This window comes from Podarcis erhardii, assembly GCF_964252035.2.
Source record: "Podarcis erhardii genome assembly, chromosome: 10".
Taxonomy (NCBI): Eukaryota; Metazoa; Chordata; class Lepidosauria; order Squamata; family Lacertidae; genus Podarcis; species Podarcis erhardii.
The window spans coordinates 14,477,458-14,498,139 of NC_138500.1; the positions used below are offsets into that span (position 1 = coordinate 14,477,458).

Consider the following 20,682-nt stretch of genomic DNA (forward strand, 5'->3'; position numbering starts at 1 on the left):
ACCAAATATATTGGAGAAATATTTAACCCAACATAGACTCACATTCCCAAACAACCACATTCCCCAACCCTCCATTATACCAGCTGTACAAAAACCTTGCAAATACTCACCTGAGATCCTCTGGGTCCTCGTTTGTGATCCCAATCAGAATGTCCCATGATCTGCAGAAACATAAAGGAGAGATTACCATTAATATGATCACAAAATCATAGAGTTGGAAAGGACAGCAAGAGTAATCTAGTCTAACCCCTTACAATGCAGGAATCGTTCACCCAATGTGGGGCTCAAACCGATGACCCTGAGAATTAATAACAGTCTCCTGCTCAACAAATCTACCTAGGTATTAGGAGCTTTAGAAGAAGAATAAAAAAGAGAGATCTCTGCCCCAAGGAGCTTGCAATTTTTGGGAAAGGGGATTTGCAATTAGTTTATGGTGAAATAAAAGGGACCGATGAACTTTCCCCATGCTTGCTAATAGTAAAAAAAAAAAGAATGTTACAGTATCAATGTTTATGTTTTATTATTTTGTTCTAAGCCAGATTGAACATTTTATATAAAGAGGGATTATATATATATATATAAAAATCAAAAACCATTCAAATGCCACCTAACATTAAAAAAGAGTAAAGCAGTTTTCAATACACGCTCATTAAAATCAACACAATAACCTATTATGAATAAATATGGCAGAATCCATAAAATCAATACATCAAACAATGAATAAAAATGGCAAAATCCGTAGCTGAGTAAAAAGCAGCAAGTCAATCTAACAGGCCCGAAAGATCTCATTATGGTGATGTGCATTATGGTGATGTTCCTTTTACTGCGTTAAAGGAAAATGTTATGAAAATGAGATGGTACATCACACCCGTGAAACTGGCAAAAATGTATAAAACATGTAATAAGTGTTGGAAATGTAAAGAAAAAGAAGGAACATTTTATCATATGTGGTGGGACTGTAAGAAGGTGAAGGGCTTCTGGGAAATGATATATAATGAGATGAAAAAGATGTTGAAATATACGTTTGTTAAGAAACCAGAGGCTTTCCTTCTAGGAATAGTAGGAAATGAAATAAATAGAATGGACTGTAAACTTTTCCAATATGCAGTAACAGCAGCGAGAATATTATTGGCCCAAAAATGGAAACAGGAACAACTGCCGACGCTCGAAGAGTGGAGAATGAAACTGATGGAGTATGCTGAACTGGACAAACTAACAGGAAAGATCAGATATATATGAGATCAAAAGTTCATTGAAGACTGGGGAAAATTTTCAGACTATCTGAAATGTGTATGTGATGAGCAAATAACACTAGTGGGATTTCAAGAAGCTCTGTAAATGTTAGAGGACTATTGTATTGATGAAAACTAAGTGTGTGAAGGTTTATAAAATGCAATATAAAATTAGGAAATGCGTATTTAAAAATTTGAATAATGGATGATTGTCAGAGAGGTTGAAGGAAGTCTAAAAGAGAAAATATGTGATAAATTTAGATTGGATACTATAAATGTATGTTATAAAATTTAATTAAAAAATAATAAATAATAATAAATATCAGAAGCAGCTCACCAGCCACGATGCCCAATTCTCAGAAGGTGGACTGTGACTGCTTACCAGGAAATAGAGAGGAAGGAAAATTCTGCATGGTGCAAACTCAATCTAGAACAGTGGTACCTTGGATTACAGATGCTTCAGGTTACAGACGCTTCAGGTTACAGACTCCGCTAACCCAGAAATAGTACCTCGGGTTAAGAACTTCGCTTCAGGATGAGAACAGAAATCACACGGTGGCAGCAGCAGGAGGCCCCATTAGCTAAAGTGGTGCTTCAGGTTAAGAACAGTTTCAGATTAAGAATGGACCTCCAGAATGAATTAAGTTCTTAACCCGAGGTACCACTGTACTGTATTGGCTCTGTTTTGAACTCTCCGCCCCCTCACCTCTCCCAGAAAGCAACAGTGACCCACCTGCCTGAAAAATATCATGGCAGCTGCATCCCATCTGGTGAGCAGCTTCAGATAAATAATTCTTAGTAAATTACTCAAGTTTTTTCTCTTTTTTCTTTCAAAAACCGCCTTTACAAATGGCATTTTGGTGTGCAACTAAAAACACCGAATTCTAATGCAGGTAAGCTTCTTGCAAAAGACCAAATGAAAATATTAAATGAAACCAGTTGCAGGAGTTTTAACCACCAATGCAGCACTTCTGGTCCACAACCTGGTGTCCAGAACTTACTAATGAACTGCGCTGGCACCAAGCACATTTCAAATTCCTACTTCGACGATCAACCCACAAGCAAACTGCTTATGTAAAGCATCCAGCTGTGTGATCTGAGTCTACCTTGTCAACGCTGCATGTTTAACATTGCCACAATCTGACCGAGAGGCATTTTTGCCTTAATGCAGAGATTTCGCAAATTGTGAAGGTTGCAATCAAGAGACTCCCAGATGAAGTCATTCCAATTGTGCATCATCCTTAACAAACAGCTTAATGCTGTCCGTCCAACTCTCAAAGGAGACACAAGGGGTTCAATCGAAGGACTGTTTTGTAGATTGTCATAAGCAAACATTACACAGACGCAGGAAAAGCGCTTTGTGGTCGCCATCCATACAAGCACACTGAGATTTCTGCATGTGAAAATCAACACAACTACCAACAAGGCTGCCCCACACTTTTTGTTAGCTATCCAAAAGACATTTTAACTGAGGAAATCACTCTGGATGAACATCAAATAGTTACATTTTCTCTAATATGCATCTCTCTGTGTTACTTTCAGTAATCTGTGTATTTTTTTTAATGTACACTTTACCCTAGTCTATGTATTTTTTTACTAATTACTTGGCTGAAGAACTGCCTTGCAAAATTCAGAGGAGTGTGAATTTAGGTTGGTTATGTTCTGGTTCTGGAAGTGTTTCGAAAAATCAATACAACTCTATATTTTGTGGTTTTATATTTTGATTTTTACTATGAACCACCCTGAGACCTCTGGGTATAGACAAATGACGTGCGCTCCCAGGAGTGAAGTCAAACAACTGCATTAGCAGCACTCACATGGGCAGCGTGTATGGAGGTCCTGGGCTGCCTAGATGAGAAGACCCCTTTCTCGGCCTCGCTGATGTAGTCCAAAGGAAAACAGAGCAATACACTTGGCACCAGGAGTTGCTGGAAGGAGGCGTACAAGGTGCCATCCAGCCATCTTAGCATGGAATCTCTAAATAAAGGGAAAGACTTTTGGCTGAGGATCGCGGAGACCCTCTGATAGTCACCGCAGACAATGCTGAGCTGAATGGGCCAACAGAATAGCTTAAGGGGCTTAGTGCACTTGGAAACAAAAAGTTTGACACTTTTGCTTTGGAACTGGAATACTTTGGAGTCCAGAGACTCCATCACGTTTTTGTGAATAAGTTACAAAGCTGCACCCACAGATTTCTTCTCAGATTACAGGAAAATGTCCACTGCCGTGCATTCCCCTAACAACATATGCACTTACATTATTTATTATTAATGTATATATTGATAATGCCCAAGCAGCTAAACACTAAACAAACTCTGGTACCCATTTCCCAGAGATAGCTATCTCTTTTAATTATCGAATTTGGTTTCTCACCAACCCCTTATGAGAGGAGCATTCCTGTACTCTTTGTTCTTGCAAAAGAACAAGTCCCCCCCCCCGCCTTTGTTTTGTCCTGAGACCATCTCCCTCCGCTCTCACAACATCACTCTAAAGTTTGTTTCCTGAATTTGGAACACATTTCCCAACCCAGAAAAAAATAAAATTTTTAAAAGCCCATTGAGAACAATGCTGCTGCTGCTGACGCCAGCAATAAACTTGGCACAGAGTCTCTTGCTCAAAACCATCATAATAACTCATAGTAGCAAACTATAGCACCCATATGTCTTCCATTTCTCTCCCCCCCCCCCCGGAAGAATCATGTCTTTTGTGAAATCTGGCATAGCCATCGCCTTTTGTGGCTGCAAAGCAAACAGTGCAAAACACTGGGGTTTAGCCACACCCTCAGAATATAATCTGTTATCGCCAATCACAAAATTAACACAGTAGGGCAAACCCAAAGGTGTGAGACGGAATTCCGGAAACCAATGTATTATATATGAGAGGCTGATACCTTTCTTTCGGAATTAAACCCATGTCCAAACTTTAACACTGAAAAGCTTTACTTGCAGAAACTTATAACCGAGTTAAAGCCTAATAATTACAATCACATGCTTCTCCAAGCATGGGTTTTTAGTCTCGTCTTCTAACTTCCAAGTGACTATATTTTCCCCTTTCCAGAGCTCCACACTGAGCCTTCTGTATCTCAGTTAGGCCACGCCTTGCAGCTCCTATGAGAGATTCCCACTTTTCCTGTCTCCTGCAGCTTGCCTCTTTTTTTCAAGCAGACAAGAAACACCTCAACACTCTATTTGACTTAGCAGTGTTCACGGTGGATTCTAAAACACAGTAATCTTGCTGCACATAAAATGGAGTCTCTTCTTCACTAAATACCTCCCATGTGAGCCTTCAAATGTGCAGGAGCTCACTCAGTAAAGTATTCTGTATGCACTCCGACCAGAACTGTCTACTGCAACTGATATTGCTTCCCTAAGTCCTTGGCTCTTTCCATTAAAATGTTCAGCCAGAAGGTATATTCACGGCAAATGTGGTAGGGTTTGCACCTTAGGAAGCTAGTCAACTGGCTGCTCAATTGACCAATGTATTATTGTCATTATTATTTGACCAAATTATGTCAGAATGCAGTTTGCTTTAAAGGTAAAGGTACCCCTGTCCATTAGGTCCAGTCATGGCTGAGGGAGCCAGCATACAGCTTCTGGGTCATGTGGCCAGCATGACTAAGCCGCTTCTGGTGAACCAGAGCAGCACACGGAAATGCCGTTTACCTTCCCGCCAGAGCGGTACCTATTTATCTACTTGCACTTTGACGTGCTTTCAAACTGCTAGGTTGGCAGAAGCAGGGACCGAGCAACAGGAGCTCACCCTGTCACAGGGATTTGAACCGCCGACCTTCTGATCGGCAAGCCCTAGGCTCTGTGGTTTAACCCACAGTGCCACCCGCGTCCCTTATTATTTATTTACTAGTTACCTAAAAAGTCTCCTAATGTAAACTTAAATTTTAAAAAGTTCATTAGTTTAAAATTCATTAGGCTATCTTTATGTGTAAAACACACCAAATGCAGCTTACACAAACATTGTGTAACTTTATTCATTTTCATGCATTATAACAGGGTTGCTTGTGGAATTCAAACTGTGTGAATTCTGATGCATCTACACCTCCTGAACTAATGTGAAAATTGGAACAAACGCTAAAATCTGGGAGTTAAGTTCCACTGAATTCAATGGGACTTACTTCTGAGTAGATATGCATAGGATTGAGTGGTCACTGATGGCATTAACACTTCCTGAATGTTTCGGTGCAATTATTGACTTAAAAATGTGTTGCTGGTTTTCTAAGTGTTTATTTGGAGAGAAAACATGTATAGATCATGCATTTTAGGATAAAATAGATTTTGGAATACATATTTAAATACAGTGCCTGTGCTACTGGGTTTTTTATTAAAAAAATATGTCCACATGTGTGAACATACGTGAAATTGACATAGTCCAGTTTGTCCAATGCCTACTGAATTTTTGTGCAGGGAAACCTAATAATTCAGGCATGAATGTTAAAGGAAGCTGAATGTTCAAAATGCTACATGAACAGCCCAAATTAAAAACAAATAGCATCAAGTTGTAGTTGAAGATGAGGAACAATATATTTTGAGGGAGGAAGAATCCCTCTCCATCCAGAGGGTTGTTATTTTTAAGAATCTGGAATACAGCAGCAACGTATAAGCTAACTTTCTACATCAAATCAAGAGAAATTATAATGTACGAAAGCAAATTTGTTGATCGATGGGTGATTTCTATTTCCATGGGGAATGAGGAATTTGGTGATGATGTGAGACCATATTCATTGTTTTCTTTAGTCTAATAAGATGAGATCAAATCCATGTTCCCGCCCTTGGTTTAATGATTTTTACTCTTCTGGTTTTTTTATTATTATCTTAAGTGTTCAATTAAAAGAAAAGCAAAAATAAATAAATATTAGGAACAAAGATCAGGCACATGAGAAAAGGCTCTGGTTGGGTCCAGCAGTTCATGAGAAACAGCATAAACAAGAAATGCAAGCATTTGTATGCTTCATGGTGAAGAAATTGTCTCCAGCTCCGAACTGTGATCTTGGTTCCAAAGAAAGTCAAGGGATGAGATCATATTTGGTGCTGGAAGAGACGGGAACAGGGAGGGGAGAGGGGAGAGGAAGAGAAGACTACATATTTTAGGACTTTTCTCATGGCAGCATATGACCTTTTTATCCTATTTCCAAGACGTAAACTGTTTGACTTCAGTAGGAATCCGAGTTCCTGTGCGCGGGGGTGAGAGACACTAAGAAACATTTGGAGGAAGGCATGAGCTGTCGGCAGTAAACTGTTTGAAGGGGATGTGCTACACTGATTGCTCAACCCATTGCTTGCAAAAAAAAAAAACCCCACATGCGTGTGCACTGAACTATGCATGCTTTAAATAGTCTGGATGATCGACAGAGCACTAGCAGAGCCTAGTGAATTACCTGTCAAGCGTCTCTGTCCTAGGATATTTCTTTAATCCCAGTTTTCTGTATCGGACCCACATTTCATCCTTCTAGCCTATATCTGCATTGCTTCCCGAGTTTGGTACCCCCAATTTCTTCTTATCTCCATTCCTCCAGCTTTCTGTTTTACCAGAGACGCCCAGAGGGCTGCATTCGGGCCCCAGGCATAATGTAATAATAATAACAAACAAACAACTAAATATAATTAATGGAGGAGGGATGAAAGGCATATTAATTCTTACCAAGCTCAAGTGTATCAAAAGGGTGTGTGTGTGTGCCAGTAATCATAAGAGGCTAAAAAATGACATTTCCAGATGTTGCAGTTGGGCATTGCTAAGTGTTTACTGAGCTTCAAAACAGTCAGCAGAGATGCCCCCACTCAACATCATTTTCATTCATGATGTGTAAAGGTTATGAAGTGCTGAAGTATTCAACACCAATTAGAGATATTCATTTGTGGCACTTGTGACAGCAAGAGTGAGGGAAAACACTGAGGGAAAACTGTGGCACTTTGGTCCCATTCCTGAATTTGAGAAAGTTGTCTGAGGCCCACGAAAATGCTAGGCTGAGCAAACCCCACTAGTCTTGGAGGTGTCCTCAAGTCCAATAAGTAATTAATTAATTAATAATAATAATAATACCCCGCCCATCCGGATGGGTTTCCCCAGCCACTCTGGGGAAACAGAATAAAACTTCAAATATTTAAAACTTCCCTAAACAAAAAGAATCTAGACCAAAACAATTCTTCATCCCCACAGGCATGCTGTCTCCAACGTGGAACAAAGTCTACTGCAGAACTCTTAGATCAGTATTGTAGGACTGTACGGATGGCAAAACGCAAAAACCAAGTCTCTTCACTGCCCACTGCATGTTATTTTCAAATCAATGAAGACTTGGTATTTTCTTTCATTCATCAGAATTCATTCATTAGACTTCAGAACATGAGAACAGGCCTTTTCTGCAGTGGCTTCCCGTCTGTAGAATGCTCTCCCCAGAGAGGCTCACCTGGCACAATCATTACATATCTTTAGGTGCCAGGTGAAAACATTCCTCTTTAACGAGGCTTTCGGCCATTAAATACCGTATTTTTCGCTCCATAAGACGCACTTGACCATAAGACGCACCTAGTTTTTAGAGGAGGAAAGGGGGAAAGCCCTGGTTTTTGGGCGATCAGCTCACAGTTGTGCAGCTTCTTTTGCAAAGGGGGAAAGCCTCATTTTTTGAGGATCAGCTCAAAGTTGAAACAAAATAAAAAAATTCCTTCCAGTAGCACCTTAAAGACCAACTAAGTTAGTTCTTGGTATGAGCTTTCGTGTGCATGCACACTTCTTCAGATACACACGAAAGCTCATACCAAGAACTAACTTAGTTGGTCTTTAAGGTGCTACTGGAAGGAATTTTTTTATTTTGTTTTGACTATGGCAGACCAACACGGCTACCTATCTGTAGCTCAAAGTTGTTGAGCTTACAGTGGTGTCTCGCAAGACGAAAAGAATCCGTTCCACGAGTCTCTTCATCTAGCGTTTCTTTCGTCTTGCGAAGCAAGTCCATTGACAGCTTAGCGGCTTAGCGCTATTAGCGGCTTTTAGCGGCTTAGAAAAAGGGGGGGAGGAAAAAAAAACCCGCAGGAACTCGCAAGACATTTTCGTCTTGCGAAGCAAGCCCATAGGAAATTTGTTTTGCGAAGCACCTCCAAAACGGAAAACTCTTTCGTCTAGCGAGTTTTCCGACTTGCGAGGCATTCGTCTTGCAGGGCACCACTGTACTTTGCAAAGGGGGGGGGGAATCCTGTTTTTATGGGGTTCAGCTCACAGTTCTGCAGCTTCTTTAGGAAAGGAAAGGGAGCCGTTTCTACCGTTTCCAGACAGATAATCTAATCAGCCAGTCACTTGTCTCTGGGGAAACAAACAGCCTCCCTCTGCAGAACATTCAACAATGGAGGCCTGGGCAAGGGGGCAGGGCCAGAAAGGGAGCCAGTGACTGACCACACATTCGCTCCATAAGACGCACAGACATTTCCCCTTACTTTTTAGGAGGAAAAAAGTGCGTCTTATGGAGCGAAAAATACGGTAATCTAAGGGCTGTCAAATGATGAATTATGCTTTTATTATTATGCTGTGTAAATTATGTTCCTAATGTGGTACACCACCCCAGGGTCTTTGGATAAAGGGTGGTATATAAATTGAATCAATAAATCATCATCATCATCAGAGCCCATCTAGTCCAGCATCCTGTTCTCACAGTGACCAGAAAGATGCCTGTGAGAAACCCTCAAGGAGGACCTGAGTACAAGAGCACTCTCCTTTCCTGACATTCAAAAGCAGGGCACAGCATTCTGTGTCCAGGGCAGCTGTCTACCAGCTCCATCTGGTACGCAGGCTGAGACCCTACCTGCCTGTGGACTGTCTTGCCAGAGTGGTGCATGCTCTGGTTATCTCCCGCTTGGACTACTGCAATGTGCTCTACGTGGGGCTACCTTTGAAGGCGATCCGGAAACTACAACTAATCCAGAATGCGGCAGCTAAACTGGTGACTGGGAGTGGCCGCCAAGTCCACATAACACATAACACCGGTCTTGAAAGACCTTCATTGGCTCCCAGTCCATTTACAAACACAATTCAAAGTGTTGGTGCTGACCTAAATGGCCTCGGATCAATATACCTGAAGGAGCGTCTCCACCCCCATCGTTCTGCCCGGACACTGAGGTCCAGCTCTGAGGGCCTTCTGGCGGTTCCCTCCCTGGGAGAAGTGAGGCTGCAGGGAACCAGGCAGAGGGCCTTCTCATAGTGGCGCCCGCCCTGTGGAACGCCCTCCCACCAGATGTCAAGGAAATAAACAACTATCTGATTTTTAGAAGACATCTGAAAGCAGCCCTGTTTAGGGAAGTTTTTAATGACTGATATTTTAATGTATTTTTAATCTTTTGTTGGAAGCCTCCCAGAGTGGCTGGGGTAACCCAGTCAGATGGGCGGGGTATAAATAATAATATATTATCATCATCATCACTGTTGTGACTGGTAGCCATCGATAGCCTTGCCCTCCATGAACCTGTCTAATCCTCTTCTTAAACCATCCAAGTTGATGCCCGTCACTGTGACTGCAAGTTCCGTGGTTTGACTACGTGCCCTGTGATGCGAGACTTTCTTTTACCTGTCCTGATAAAAGGAGTTGCCCATCGTCAGTTAGCACCTGGTAGCAGGTACGCAGCTCACCTGGTCACACTATGGTGAGAAACACTGCATTTCTATTTAAAACATGGCAACCATTTCTAAATATGCATTTGCACATATAAAATAGCCTATTCACAGTTTATGCAAACATGTGCCCTCTGTTTTGTGGTTTATTTCTGGCTTTGTGACCACCCTAGACTTGCTTGGAGTCATCGGGGTCTCAGGCAGATAATGCTCTTTTCCCATCGTCTCCTACCTGAGATTTAACTGGGGATGCCAGGTATCAAACTTGAGACCTCCTGCACCGCAAAGTACGTGTTATGCTACTGAGCTACGGCTCATCATTTGCTATTTCCCATCCTGAATGGAGGAACCATCCTGCTACAAGCCCTAATGTTTAACGGCTGCCTGCTAGCTCGCTTTAAACCCTCAATGTCAAATCTCACAGTACATTCAGTTCAAACATGCCCTCGGGGGTATTCCCTGCTAAGTACTTGCTATTTTGGTCCACTCACTTTCAAGTTCAACCAGCAAATACTGCATCACTCTTGGGGACGGGGACAAGCTCGCCTCTCCTCCGTTCAATCTCAATCAAAACGACCAAACTAATTAGCACTCTGCACAGAGAAGCATCTGGCTGTGTGTAGCATTGACCAGAGCAAAAGTGCATCCCCTGAAACACAGCTAATAAAATCGGTCCCGTGATTCGCCTCTAGTGTGACACATCGCTTCTTCGTTTTCTCGAGCAGAAAAGACCAGCCTCCCAACTCCATGGGCTAAACAAAAGCCCTGTAGCTCAGAGGGATTTCTGGTTGTGCTGAGCCTGTACATTAGGGGTGAAGAAATTCATGCCCGGGGAGCAAATGCAACACCTCTCTCTGCTCAGTGGGCATCTTCCTATACATCAGCCACAACCCCTCTTGCCAGCCTTGCTTTGCACCCTCCTGGCTCAAATACACCTTTGATCCTTTCTTTCATAATGCCTCTTGCTTGTCTGTATGTAGAACAGAGTGTGAGTGTGTGTGGAAACTAGCCTACTGCAACAAGGTAAATGCACTGGTTGCTGTGTCCACTTTTGTCTCTGGCCCCTTCCTCCACTGGCATACAGCCCCCGGAAAGCTGTCCAGAAGAGAACACAGCTCATTGGCTAAAAACGTTGTAGGAGATCTTCCCTCCAAATTCCCAGCTGCACGTTGGCTTCCACACTCTGGATTAAGAGCCTGTGCATATTATGTCCAAACTGCTCAAGCGTTACCCCACGAAATTATTGGGAGACCATGTGTGCAGAGATCAGAGCTACACAAGCTGGAATTTGTGCATGTAGGCACACATTTCAGTGTAAGGTCAAAGTGGGGACGGCCCTACCATTAGGCAGAAAGGTGACTTTCACAGGTGACATATGTCAGGGTGTGGGAAGCAGCAGTGTTAGAAACTCAGATATATAAGCTAGATACCAAATGGCTCCTTAAACCAGGGTTAGGTAAAGATAACGGGACCCCTGACCATTAGGTCCAGTTGTGGCCGACTCTGGAGTTGCGGTGCTCATCTCGCTTTACTGGCCGAGAGCTGGCGTACAGCTTCTGAGCCATGTGGCCCGCATGACTAAGCCGCTTCTGGTGAACCAGAACAGCGCACGGAAACGCTGTTTATCTTCCCGCTGGAACAGTACCTATTTATCTACTTGCACTTTGACGTGCTTTCGAACTGCTAGGTTGGCAGGAGCTGGGACCGAACAATGGGAGCTCACCCTGTTGTGGGGATTTGAACCACTGACCTTCTGACCAGCAAGTCCTAGGCTCTGTGGTTTAACCCACAGTGCCACCCGCATCCCTTAGAGTTATAGTCCCTTATAGTTATAGTTGCCCAAATGGAATGTCTAGTTGCCATTTTGGGGTCAGATGGCTGTTGCATTTTTCAATATGACCTTTTGGTTCCTTAAATTCATTCTGATGGTCCAGATAAAATATAACTGACAGAATTCTACAGGATGTGTTGCCCAGACATGCACTTCCAGATGGTTCACCTGGTGCCCCTGGTGAATTTCAAATGCTGGCAGTGAGGTGTTTGAAAACAGAGGTGGGTGTGCCACACAAAAGCCTGCCCTGCAACTCCTAAGCTGGCCTGTTGCAGACAGGCCTGGTGGGGGGTGTTCTTCCATCCCCACTGCAACTGCCTGGGTGGTCAGATCCTGTATGTGGAAGGGAAAAGATGGTGAGACTGTGTCCTCCTTCCAGGCAACCAACGGTCTTGGGGCAGCTCTCTGACGGTCCTCATGGAGGCTGGGAGGTAGGACAGATGTACCAAAGGGTGGGAATTGCACTCTCAACTCCCACAATGCATAGGCTGAACGCATGCAAAATTGTGGGTCATCTGCAGTGACTAAAATGTGTGTCATCTGCAAGGATAATAATCATTTGCCGCACAAATCTCTCTCTAACCAACAGAAGAAAAAAAGATAACCTGTGCTTGCTTCCTATAAGGAGTCATGCTTGTTCTTACTGAGAACAGATTCAAAACAGCTATGTTTGCTTCCTGAGGGGTGCAGATACAAAGAACTGTGTCCTGGTCCCTGTTGTAGCAGGCAGTAATATATCTGGGATGGGGAAGCTGAGGTCCTCATGGGGATAAAGATAATAATGAACAGAACAGCTATCACCCCTAAGTTTGGGAAATTGTGCTCTAGACAATGAAAATGCCACCCACAACCAGTGTCAGTTCTGGAGTGCCCCTATACGGTTGTTTTGCCCTTGGAGGCATTGCGTGCCAAGGCCCTGTGACCCGCAGTTCCCTAGTGGATAATAAACACATGGACACAAGTATTTAGGTTTATGGGTTCAAATAGGCCACAACTTAATTGGTTACAGACATGAGCCGTTTGGCTTAGGCATTGGGTGAAGCCAGGCTATATCTTGACTCCCACCCGTCTGCAGGGAGTCCATCTAAGCGTAAACCACCAATAGGGGAAGCCCTATGACTTAGATCAAATAGGGGCACCCCAAGGGGTCGTGGAATTACCCCAGCCAATGCCTGGGCATCGGACATAATCCACACCCCAGGATCCCTTTAACAGGATATCCTTAATGAGCATGGGCAGGCAGAGGCTACAACCTCCCTTCCATCCAAATAAAGGCTTACCCAATGCCTAACCTCACAAAGTTGTGACGATTGCTACAACGCAGCTGAAAAACAAATGGCTGGTGCCAATTTGCGAAGTGGAAAAAAATCCTACCCAGCCCCAACAATATGGCAGTCGACATTTGTCCATAGCAAAGTTGTGTCATAGACATACCTCCCACCGGCACTGATTGGTCACTGGGGCCACCCATGGGCAGGTCCCCACCCAGTGCCAGTGATGTAACCTGTGGAGGGTGCCAATCCCTGCCCACCGCCAGATCACTGCAGGGGCCTGGATGGCTGGCCGCAACGCCACCCACCTGGAAAAGGTGAGCAGATCTGCTGGACACACTCTGCCGCTAGTCCCCACAATGACATTTCAACCTGGTTGAGTGTTCCAGAAAGAAGCAGAGCTAGGAGGATTTCTTGGTACTGATACCAAATGGAAATTGTGGACAGGAGATCAACTGCCAGAAACGTCCAACTCCAGCAGAATCTTTTCACTTGCTCATTTACACATCAGCAAATCGCCCTGACAATTTACCAAGTTAGGTGTCCGCAGGGACACAATTCACACCAAGCTGTTTCTCTTCCAAGAACATTTGTTATCACCACATGGATTACAGCTCCGCTGAACTGCACACAGCTCCTTCGATATCAAGAGGCAAATGCCAGGAGACCAAATACTAGATATGCACCCAGGGAATCAACAAATCAACACCCTCCCCACTCCCTTCCTAGAATTAAGATGAAGTAGGCAAGTGAAGACTGCTGTCAAACAAATTAACAACAGACTACAGGCTTGTAGCCAACGATCCGTGCTGCAAACCGACATGCAATTTGCCACCTCTGCAGCTTTTGGTCATGACACCTCTGCTTATTTCCCTTTCAGATACCTTGCTCCAGCTTTCCGCACTACCTGTCCTCCTATTTATTCACTTAGGTAATATGCACACTCCTCCAAACCTCCGCTGCCTTGCAGGACATCTTCAGAGAAGAAAAGGCTCAGGAGTAAACCCTACCAAAATCCAGAGTTGAGTCCCTAAGACAGTTGGACGGCACCTTGTACGCCTCCTTCTGGCAACTTCTGCAGCCAATCTATTGCCAAACCTTTGACACCTGAGAGATTGTTACTGTTGTCTTAGCTAGCTGACAGTGCGCTTGTTCAGACACCACACTGAACACAGGCGCAAGTGCTTGTGTGAAAGAGTGTACACTTGTTGGTTTGCACAACTATTGTGTTCAGAGGTGCAAAGAATGTACACTTGTTGAATGTTACTATGAGTAACTGTGTACAGCTCAACGAGTGGTGTATCAACTTTGTATACTCGCTGAATGCTATTTGTGGACACCCCTCTATTAACCTTGTTATCCATTAAGAAAACATCTCAGGCTTTATCACAGGGAGGCTTCGAAGAAATGGCCACTGTCTCCCCCAAGGAGAAATTGGAATCTCAAGAACTTTCTGCTGTCCATACAGAACATGGAAACAGGTGGATCAGTGGAAAAGAACATGGACACAGCTGTCTTCTGGCACCACAAATCAGAGATGGGGAGGGAAGAGGACTAACTTCAAGGGGCTAGAAGTGCAGAATACTCTGATACGACTGCAACCAAAACACCTAGAATAATAATAATAATAATAATAATAAATTTTATTTATATCCCGCCCTCCCCAGCCGAAGCCGGGCTCAGGGCGGCTAACAACACTAAAACAATACAACATTATAAAACATTATAAAAATGAGTTTAAAACAAAATTAATGGCAACCATAAGCTAAAGTCTTGAAAAGATTGCCAAAGGAGGGAGTCAGGCTGCGCCCTAACAAAAGGCCAGGTGGAACAGCTCTGTCTTGCAGGCCCTGCGGAAAGATGTCAAGTCCTGCAGGGCCCTTGTCTCTTGTGACAGAGCGTTCCACCAGGTTGGAGCCGCAGCCGAAAAAGCCCTGGCTCTGGTTGAGGCCAGCCTAACCTCTCTGTGGCTTGGGACCTTCAAGGTGTTTTTATTTGAAGACCGTAAGTTCCTCTGTGGGGCATACCAGGAGAGGCGGTCCCGTAGGTACGAGGGCCCTAGGCCGTATAGGGCTTTGAAGGTTAAAACCAGCACCTTAAACCTGATCCTGTACTCCACCGGGAGCCAGTGCAGCTTGTATAGCACCGGATGAATGTGATCTCTAAGCGAAGACCCCGTAAGGAGTCTCGCTGCGGCATTCTGCACCCGTTGGAGTTTCTGGGTCAGTCTCAAGGGCAGCCCCACGTAGAGCGAGTTACAATAATCCAGTCTGGAGGTGACCGTCGCGTGGATCACAGTGGCTAGGTCAGGGCGAGAGAGGTAAGGAGCCAACTGCTTAGCTTGGCGGAGATGAAAAAATGCCGCCTTTGTTATAGCTGCAATCTGCGCCTCCATAGAGAGGGAGGTATCGAAGATTACACCCAAACTCTTAACGGATGGTGCTGGCACTAATTGCACCCCCGCAAGAGATGGGAGTTGCCCCCTCAGTCCCAAGTCGTCCCGTCCCAGCCAGAGGACCTCTGTCTTCGAAGGATTTAACTTCAACCGGCTCCCACGAAACCATCCAGCCACAGCCTCCAAGCATCTGATCAGTGTGTCTGGGGCCGAGTCCGGGTGGCCGTCCATCAACAGATAGAGTTGGGTGTCATCAGCATACTGATGGCAGCCCAGCCCAAAACTCCGGACAAGCTGGGCGAGGGGGCGCATAAAGATGTTAAAAAGCATCGGGGAGAGTATTGCACCCTGGGGCACACCACACACCAAGGAGTGGCGGGATGACAATTCCCCCCCAAGCGCCACCCTCTGTCCCCGACCAGAGAGAAACGAGCGCAGCCATTGAAGGACTGTGCCCTGGATCCCCACGTCGGCAAGGCGGTGGTCTAGGAGTTCGTGATCGACCATGTCGAAGGCTGCTGACAGGTCTAGAAGAATCAGCAGCCCCGACCCGCCTCGATCCAGCTGCCTGCGGAGATCATCTGTTAGGGCGACCAGAGCCGTCTCGGTCCCATGACCAGCGCGGAAGCCGGACTGGAATGGATCCAGAGCTGATGTTTCATCCAGAAACCTACCAAGCTGTTCAGCAACCGCTCTCTCAATCACCTTACCCAGGAATGGAAGATTCGAAACCGGGCGGTAATTGGATAGATCTAAAGGATCTAATGATGTTTTCTTTAAGAGCGGGCGCACCACTGCCTCCTTCAGTTCCCCTGGGAATGTCCCTTCTCGACAGACACAGAATGGTCCTTCTCGACAGACACAGGACCCTAGGGAGATGCCTTCTACTGAGTCAGACCACTGGTCTATTTAGCTCAGTATTGTCAGCAGTTCTCCAGAGTTTCAGGTATGGGGCATTCCCAGTCTTTCCTGGAGATTCCAGGGATTGAAGCTGGGACTTGTTGCATGCACAGCAGATGCTCTACCTCTGAGCTACAGCCCTTCCCATGATGGTATTTTTATTCCGGGATGCTGCATGCAGGTTTCTGCAGCATCCACATAAAAATACACTGCAACATTTTGTTGCAGGCTCAATCTTCCTCCCACTCCCTCTGTGTGTGAGAGAGAAAGACAGTGCACACACATCAATATGCAAAAACATGTTCCTTAGTATTTCTGAATCTGGCGGCAGCAGAATTCCAAAAAACTTCCACCAACGTTTCCACTTCCCATTTTTAAAAACTGCACAGTGGTCACACCAGTAAGCAGGAATGCCTGGGTAGACCGCTCCATTTTGCTTCCTGAAGCACTACTGTTCTGCAGTGGCGTCCAAACAGAGGGCAGCCTCTTAATGCAAACAGGATGCCTTTGGGATGGCGAGAGCAGAAGGGGGGTGAAATTCTACAGGGCTGCCTTCAGTGTACCCACATCCAAGATAAATATTGAAAGTTTCCCTTCCTCCCAGATGTCAGGCATTCAGATGTCCCACCACTCTTGTTACCCAATTAGAAGGTTTAATTAAGGAGACATATTTTCAGTCAACCCAGAAGTTCCACCCAAAGCCTAAAGTGAGGATTATAAGAGAGTTCAATCAACTCTGGCTATGCAATTATTGGCTGCAGCTTGCAGCTTTCAGTCCTGAACCATTAAAACGCCACTGGAAAGGTTACTAATAGAGGGGTTATTATAACCACGTCGGTCAAAAGAACTTGATTCTCTCAAAATTCAGAACCCCCAAACCCTGTGGAACTAAGAGTGCACATCCACAGTCACGCACATCACATATTATTTCAGTTTTCATTTCCCTCCCTGCACCAGTACTGCCCTTAGGGCAGCGGTAGCCAATGTGGTGCCATTCAGATGTCGCTGGACTACAATTCCCATCATTCATGACCATGGGGTAAGCTGGCTGTGGCTGATGGGAGTTGTAGTCAAACATCAAATCAGGCAAAAGGCCCATTTAGCTTAGCACTGTCCACACCAGAGGTGGGCAATCTTTTTTTTTTCCTGTTCAGAGCTGTGTCTCCTTAAAATAATCTGTTAAGCGGGTGGCATGCCAGTGCTGGGCGGAGCCAAAGTCATGGATGGATGGAGTCAGAACCAACAATGGAAGCAGTCAAATACAAAAGTGTTCCGGATTAGCTAATTTGGAATAAAGGATGCCCTGGTTCAATTTGCACCATGACTACTCCCTCAGATTAGTGTTCGCAAACATATGAAGCTCAACTCAGAAATGAGCCCAGCTGCATTTGAGAGGGTTACCCTCAAATAAGTATATAGAGGATTGTGGGGGTACAACTACTAGTACAACTACTTTTCAACTGGTGGCTCTAAGCTTCTGCCGCCCCATCACCCATGTCCAGGTAAATCAACCAGGATCTCCTGAGTTAGTGGGTCCCCACCAGAGAGCACTAGCAGAGGGGTTGTGTAATAAAACTAGACTGTAGAACAGGAGCCACCTTTGGTGATCATAGCTGGACTTTTTACTTAACGGTTAACTTACTAACAACATGAGCATTCAGCAAGTCTTCTGCTTTTACCTTCCTACAAGGAGAATTAATAAATTAAACTCACCAGGCACTTGCTACCTAAAAGATCTCTTGGCGACTTGCATTTAAAAGCATAAATGCATTACACCATAGGGAGGGAAATAATGCAAAACAATAATGTTTTCATTGAACACCTACAATTCATTCATATATGCCACATGAATTTAGCAAGCCTTCCACACCTGATGAGAAATGTTTGGAATGAAAAGTGGGGTAAAGTTGACCTCAACCTTTGGTAGATGATACGAAAGTCCCACCTCCTACTTACCACCAGCAGCATCAGACCTGCTCCCACAGAGGATGCTATTCATGCAACCACATGGGTGGGGCTGGTGACCTTGGTTCCTTCCCTACAGTTAGGTCTGCCTCCCTTCCAGCTGAGCATATGTGGGGAAGACCCTTGTGATTAGGCTCATGTGTTGCATTCCCATTACACTTCAATGCACCCTGCAAAGAAGGATCACAGTCCATAGAAATATCAGGATAATGTCTCCATTATCACCCAGAAGTTATCTACCTCCAGTGGAAAGTTACCAACAGGTAATCAAGCAAGTTGCTATTTATAAGTTGGATTTACTAATGAATTTTTATATATAGATATATATATAGATCATCTTTAGGGAGAGAAGCTTCACACACACACACACACACACACACACACACACTTTAGGTCAGAAAGAACTAACAGAAGCATTGTGCTTGGGCAGGTGGGCTAGTAAAATCTGTTTGTGGGCAAACACTTAGCCGCATTGACCCAGCACAACCTTCCCGTGTGATTTTCCATAGCAAAACCACTGGCCTCAATGCACGCTAAGACACTCCGTAAACGTACAGTCTGGTTCACAAACCACCGGGGCTCTGGAGCATTTGGTTCCCAGCCCAGCAGAGGGACTTGCACAATGGCTTCTTTCGTCATGAAGCGACTTTTGCATCTGTCTCATGGGCAGGGAGGGGCCCAAGTGCGGAAACCCGGCGGACGAGACGCTCGGCATTAGCACAAGCAGAGGTTATGCATTGTAAAAGGAGGTTTAACAAAATCGAACCGGCCGTTCTATTTCTCTCCCACACCCATCCCAGCAAGGTGTCCCAAGAAACATCCACTACAGACAACCAACTCACGGCTACAGCAGCACAGCCTAATTTTATAGGAGACTATAAAAATGCTTTGGCAAATGTGTATTTCTGGATCTTCTGGCTGAATGGCAAATCTAGACATAGGCAAATCTGTCCATTTCTCAGTTTCTCATTTTTTCGAAACTTCAGTTCAATTCTCCACATCGGGTTGCTTTATTTTATTTTATTTTATTTGAAGTCCTGAAAATTCATTGGCATTTCGGTGCAAATCTTTCATAATTGGACATTTTGGGAAAGCGCTTTCCCCAAATATTATGCACTTCCCCCTAACCTATGTATTTTATGTATCAGCCCGAGGAAGATTCCTGGCTTCTCCGCCACCCATCTCTCCCAGCACTTCTCATCTCCCAAAGTCCTCCTTGTCAGGCCACCGCCTCCCGGAAGCAACCTCCCCACAATGTGCATATCAAAAAGTAGAGCTGGTGTCGGAAGTAGGAACAGAGAAGGGGTGGGGTTCTCCACCTTTTCTGCAGAACAGAGCATCAGAACTTAAAGGGTGGTAGCCAAATCTTAAAGTCAAAAGACACCAAGTAACTTACACTGAACTAGACCTTGGTTCACTGAGCTCAGTACAGTGGTATCTCGGGTTAAGAACTTAATTCGTTCTGGAGGTCCGTTCTTAACCTGAAACTGTTCTTAACTTGAAGCACCACTTTAGCTAATGGGGCCTCCTGCTGCTGCCACGTCGCTGGAGCACGATTTCTGTTCTCATCCTGAAGCAAAGTTCTTAACCCGAGGTACTATTTCTGGGTTAGCGGAGTCTGTAACCTGAAGCGTATGTACCCTGAAGCGTATGTAACCTGAGGTACCACTGTACTGTCTACACTGCAGCTATGCAGAGTTTAAAACATGAAGTCTGTTATGTACTGAAGTTCTCACCCTGGGCCAGCAGGGGGGAAACTGTAGATAGTTTTCACTCAGGTCCACATATGCAAATAAGGGATTGAAAGTGACGTTCAGTGATTTGATAGTTACAGAAAGTGTTACAGTTGCGTTGTAGTGGAGCTCTATATAAGCAGGCTGGCTGAACCCTTCAGTTCAGTTCTGTTCTGGCTTGTGAATAAACAAGAGCTGTTTGAAGAATCGCTGTGTTGTCTGATATGTTCACCCACAACTTAACGAAGTCTTCTTCCCAGAGATGCCAGGGATTAAATCTAGGACTTTCTGCATGCAAAGCTGATGTTCTGCCCTTCCCCAAGTTCTTATGTAGCAGGAGAGGAGGTCTTAAAAAACCCTTGTCTTCCCTAGTGCTGCTACGGAAAAATAGAGAAAGTGGGTTGGTGAGTAAGGACCCTTTTTGTACTTTTTGAGCCTTCTGCATCAAGCCATTAAACAAACTCGGTGCACTGAAGATTTTCTGGGAATGGCTGCAAAGAGGTGTGCTTAGGTTCACCACTGGGGGGGGGAGGAACTTCCAACCTGCCTGCATGGATCCTGGTCGTAACGGACCAAGCCTGCTCCTGCTTGCAAAGCCCCAACCTGAGCTTTTCTGCCTGGGGTGGGTGGGAAGGAATATTGAGAGCTGGCGTTTATAGATGCAGATAAGCCACTAGAATATTCTGACAAATGGGCAAACTTTCCTGAAAGCAAGATTCTGTGCCCAGAAAGCCAGATGCCACGATCTGAG

General features: G+C 44.7%; 1 protein-coding gene across 2 annotated transcripts in view; it reads right to left on the minus strand.

The window, feature by feature from the left end:
* The window catches only part of PDE3A (phosphodiesterase 3A), a 262,280-nt gene that overhangs the window by 79,956 nt on the left and 161,642 nt on the right, over positions 1-20,682 (minus strand). Inside the window, exon 2 of one of the 2 annotated variants that reach the window (XM_081879697.1) lies at positions 111-161. The exons of the other annotated variant lie outside the window; for it this stretch is intronic. Within the exon in view, the coding sequence (XP_081735823.1) occupies positions 111-161 (51 nt within the window). The remainder of the gene's footprint in view (positions 1-110; positions 162-20,682) is intronic. 2 annotated transcript variants of the gene reach the window in all.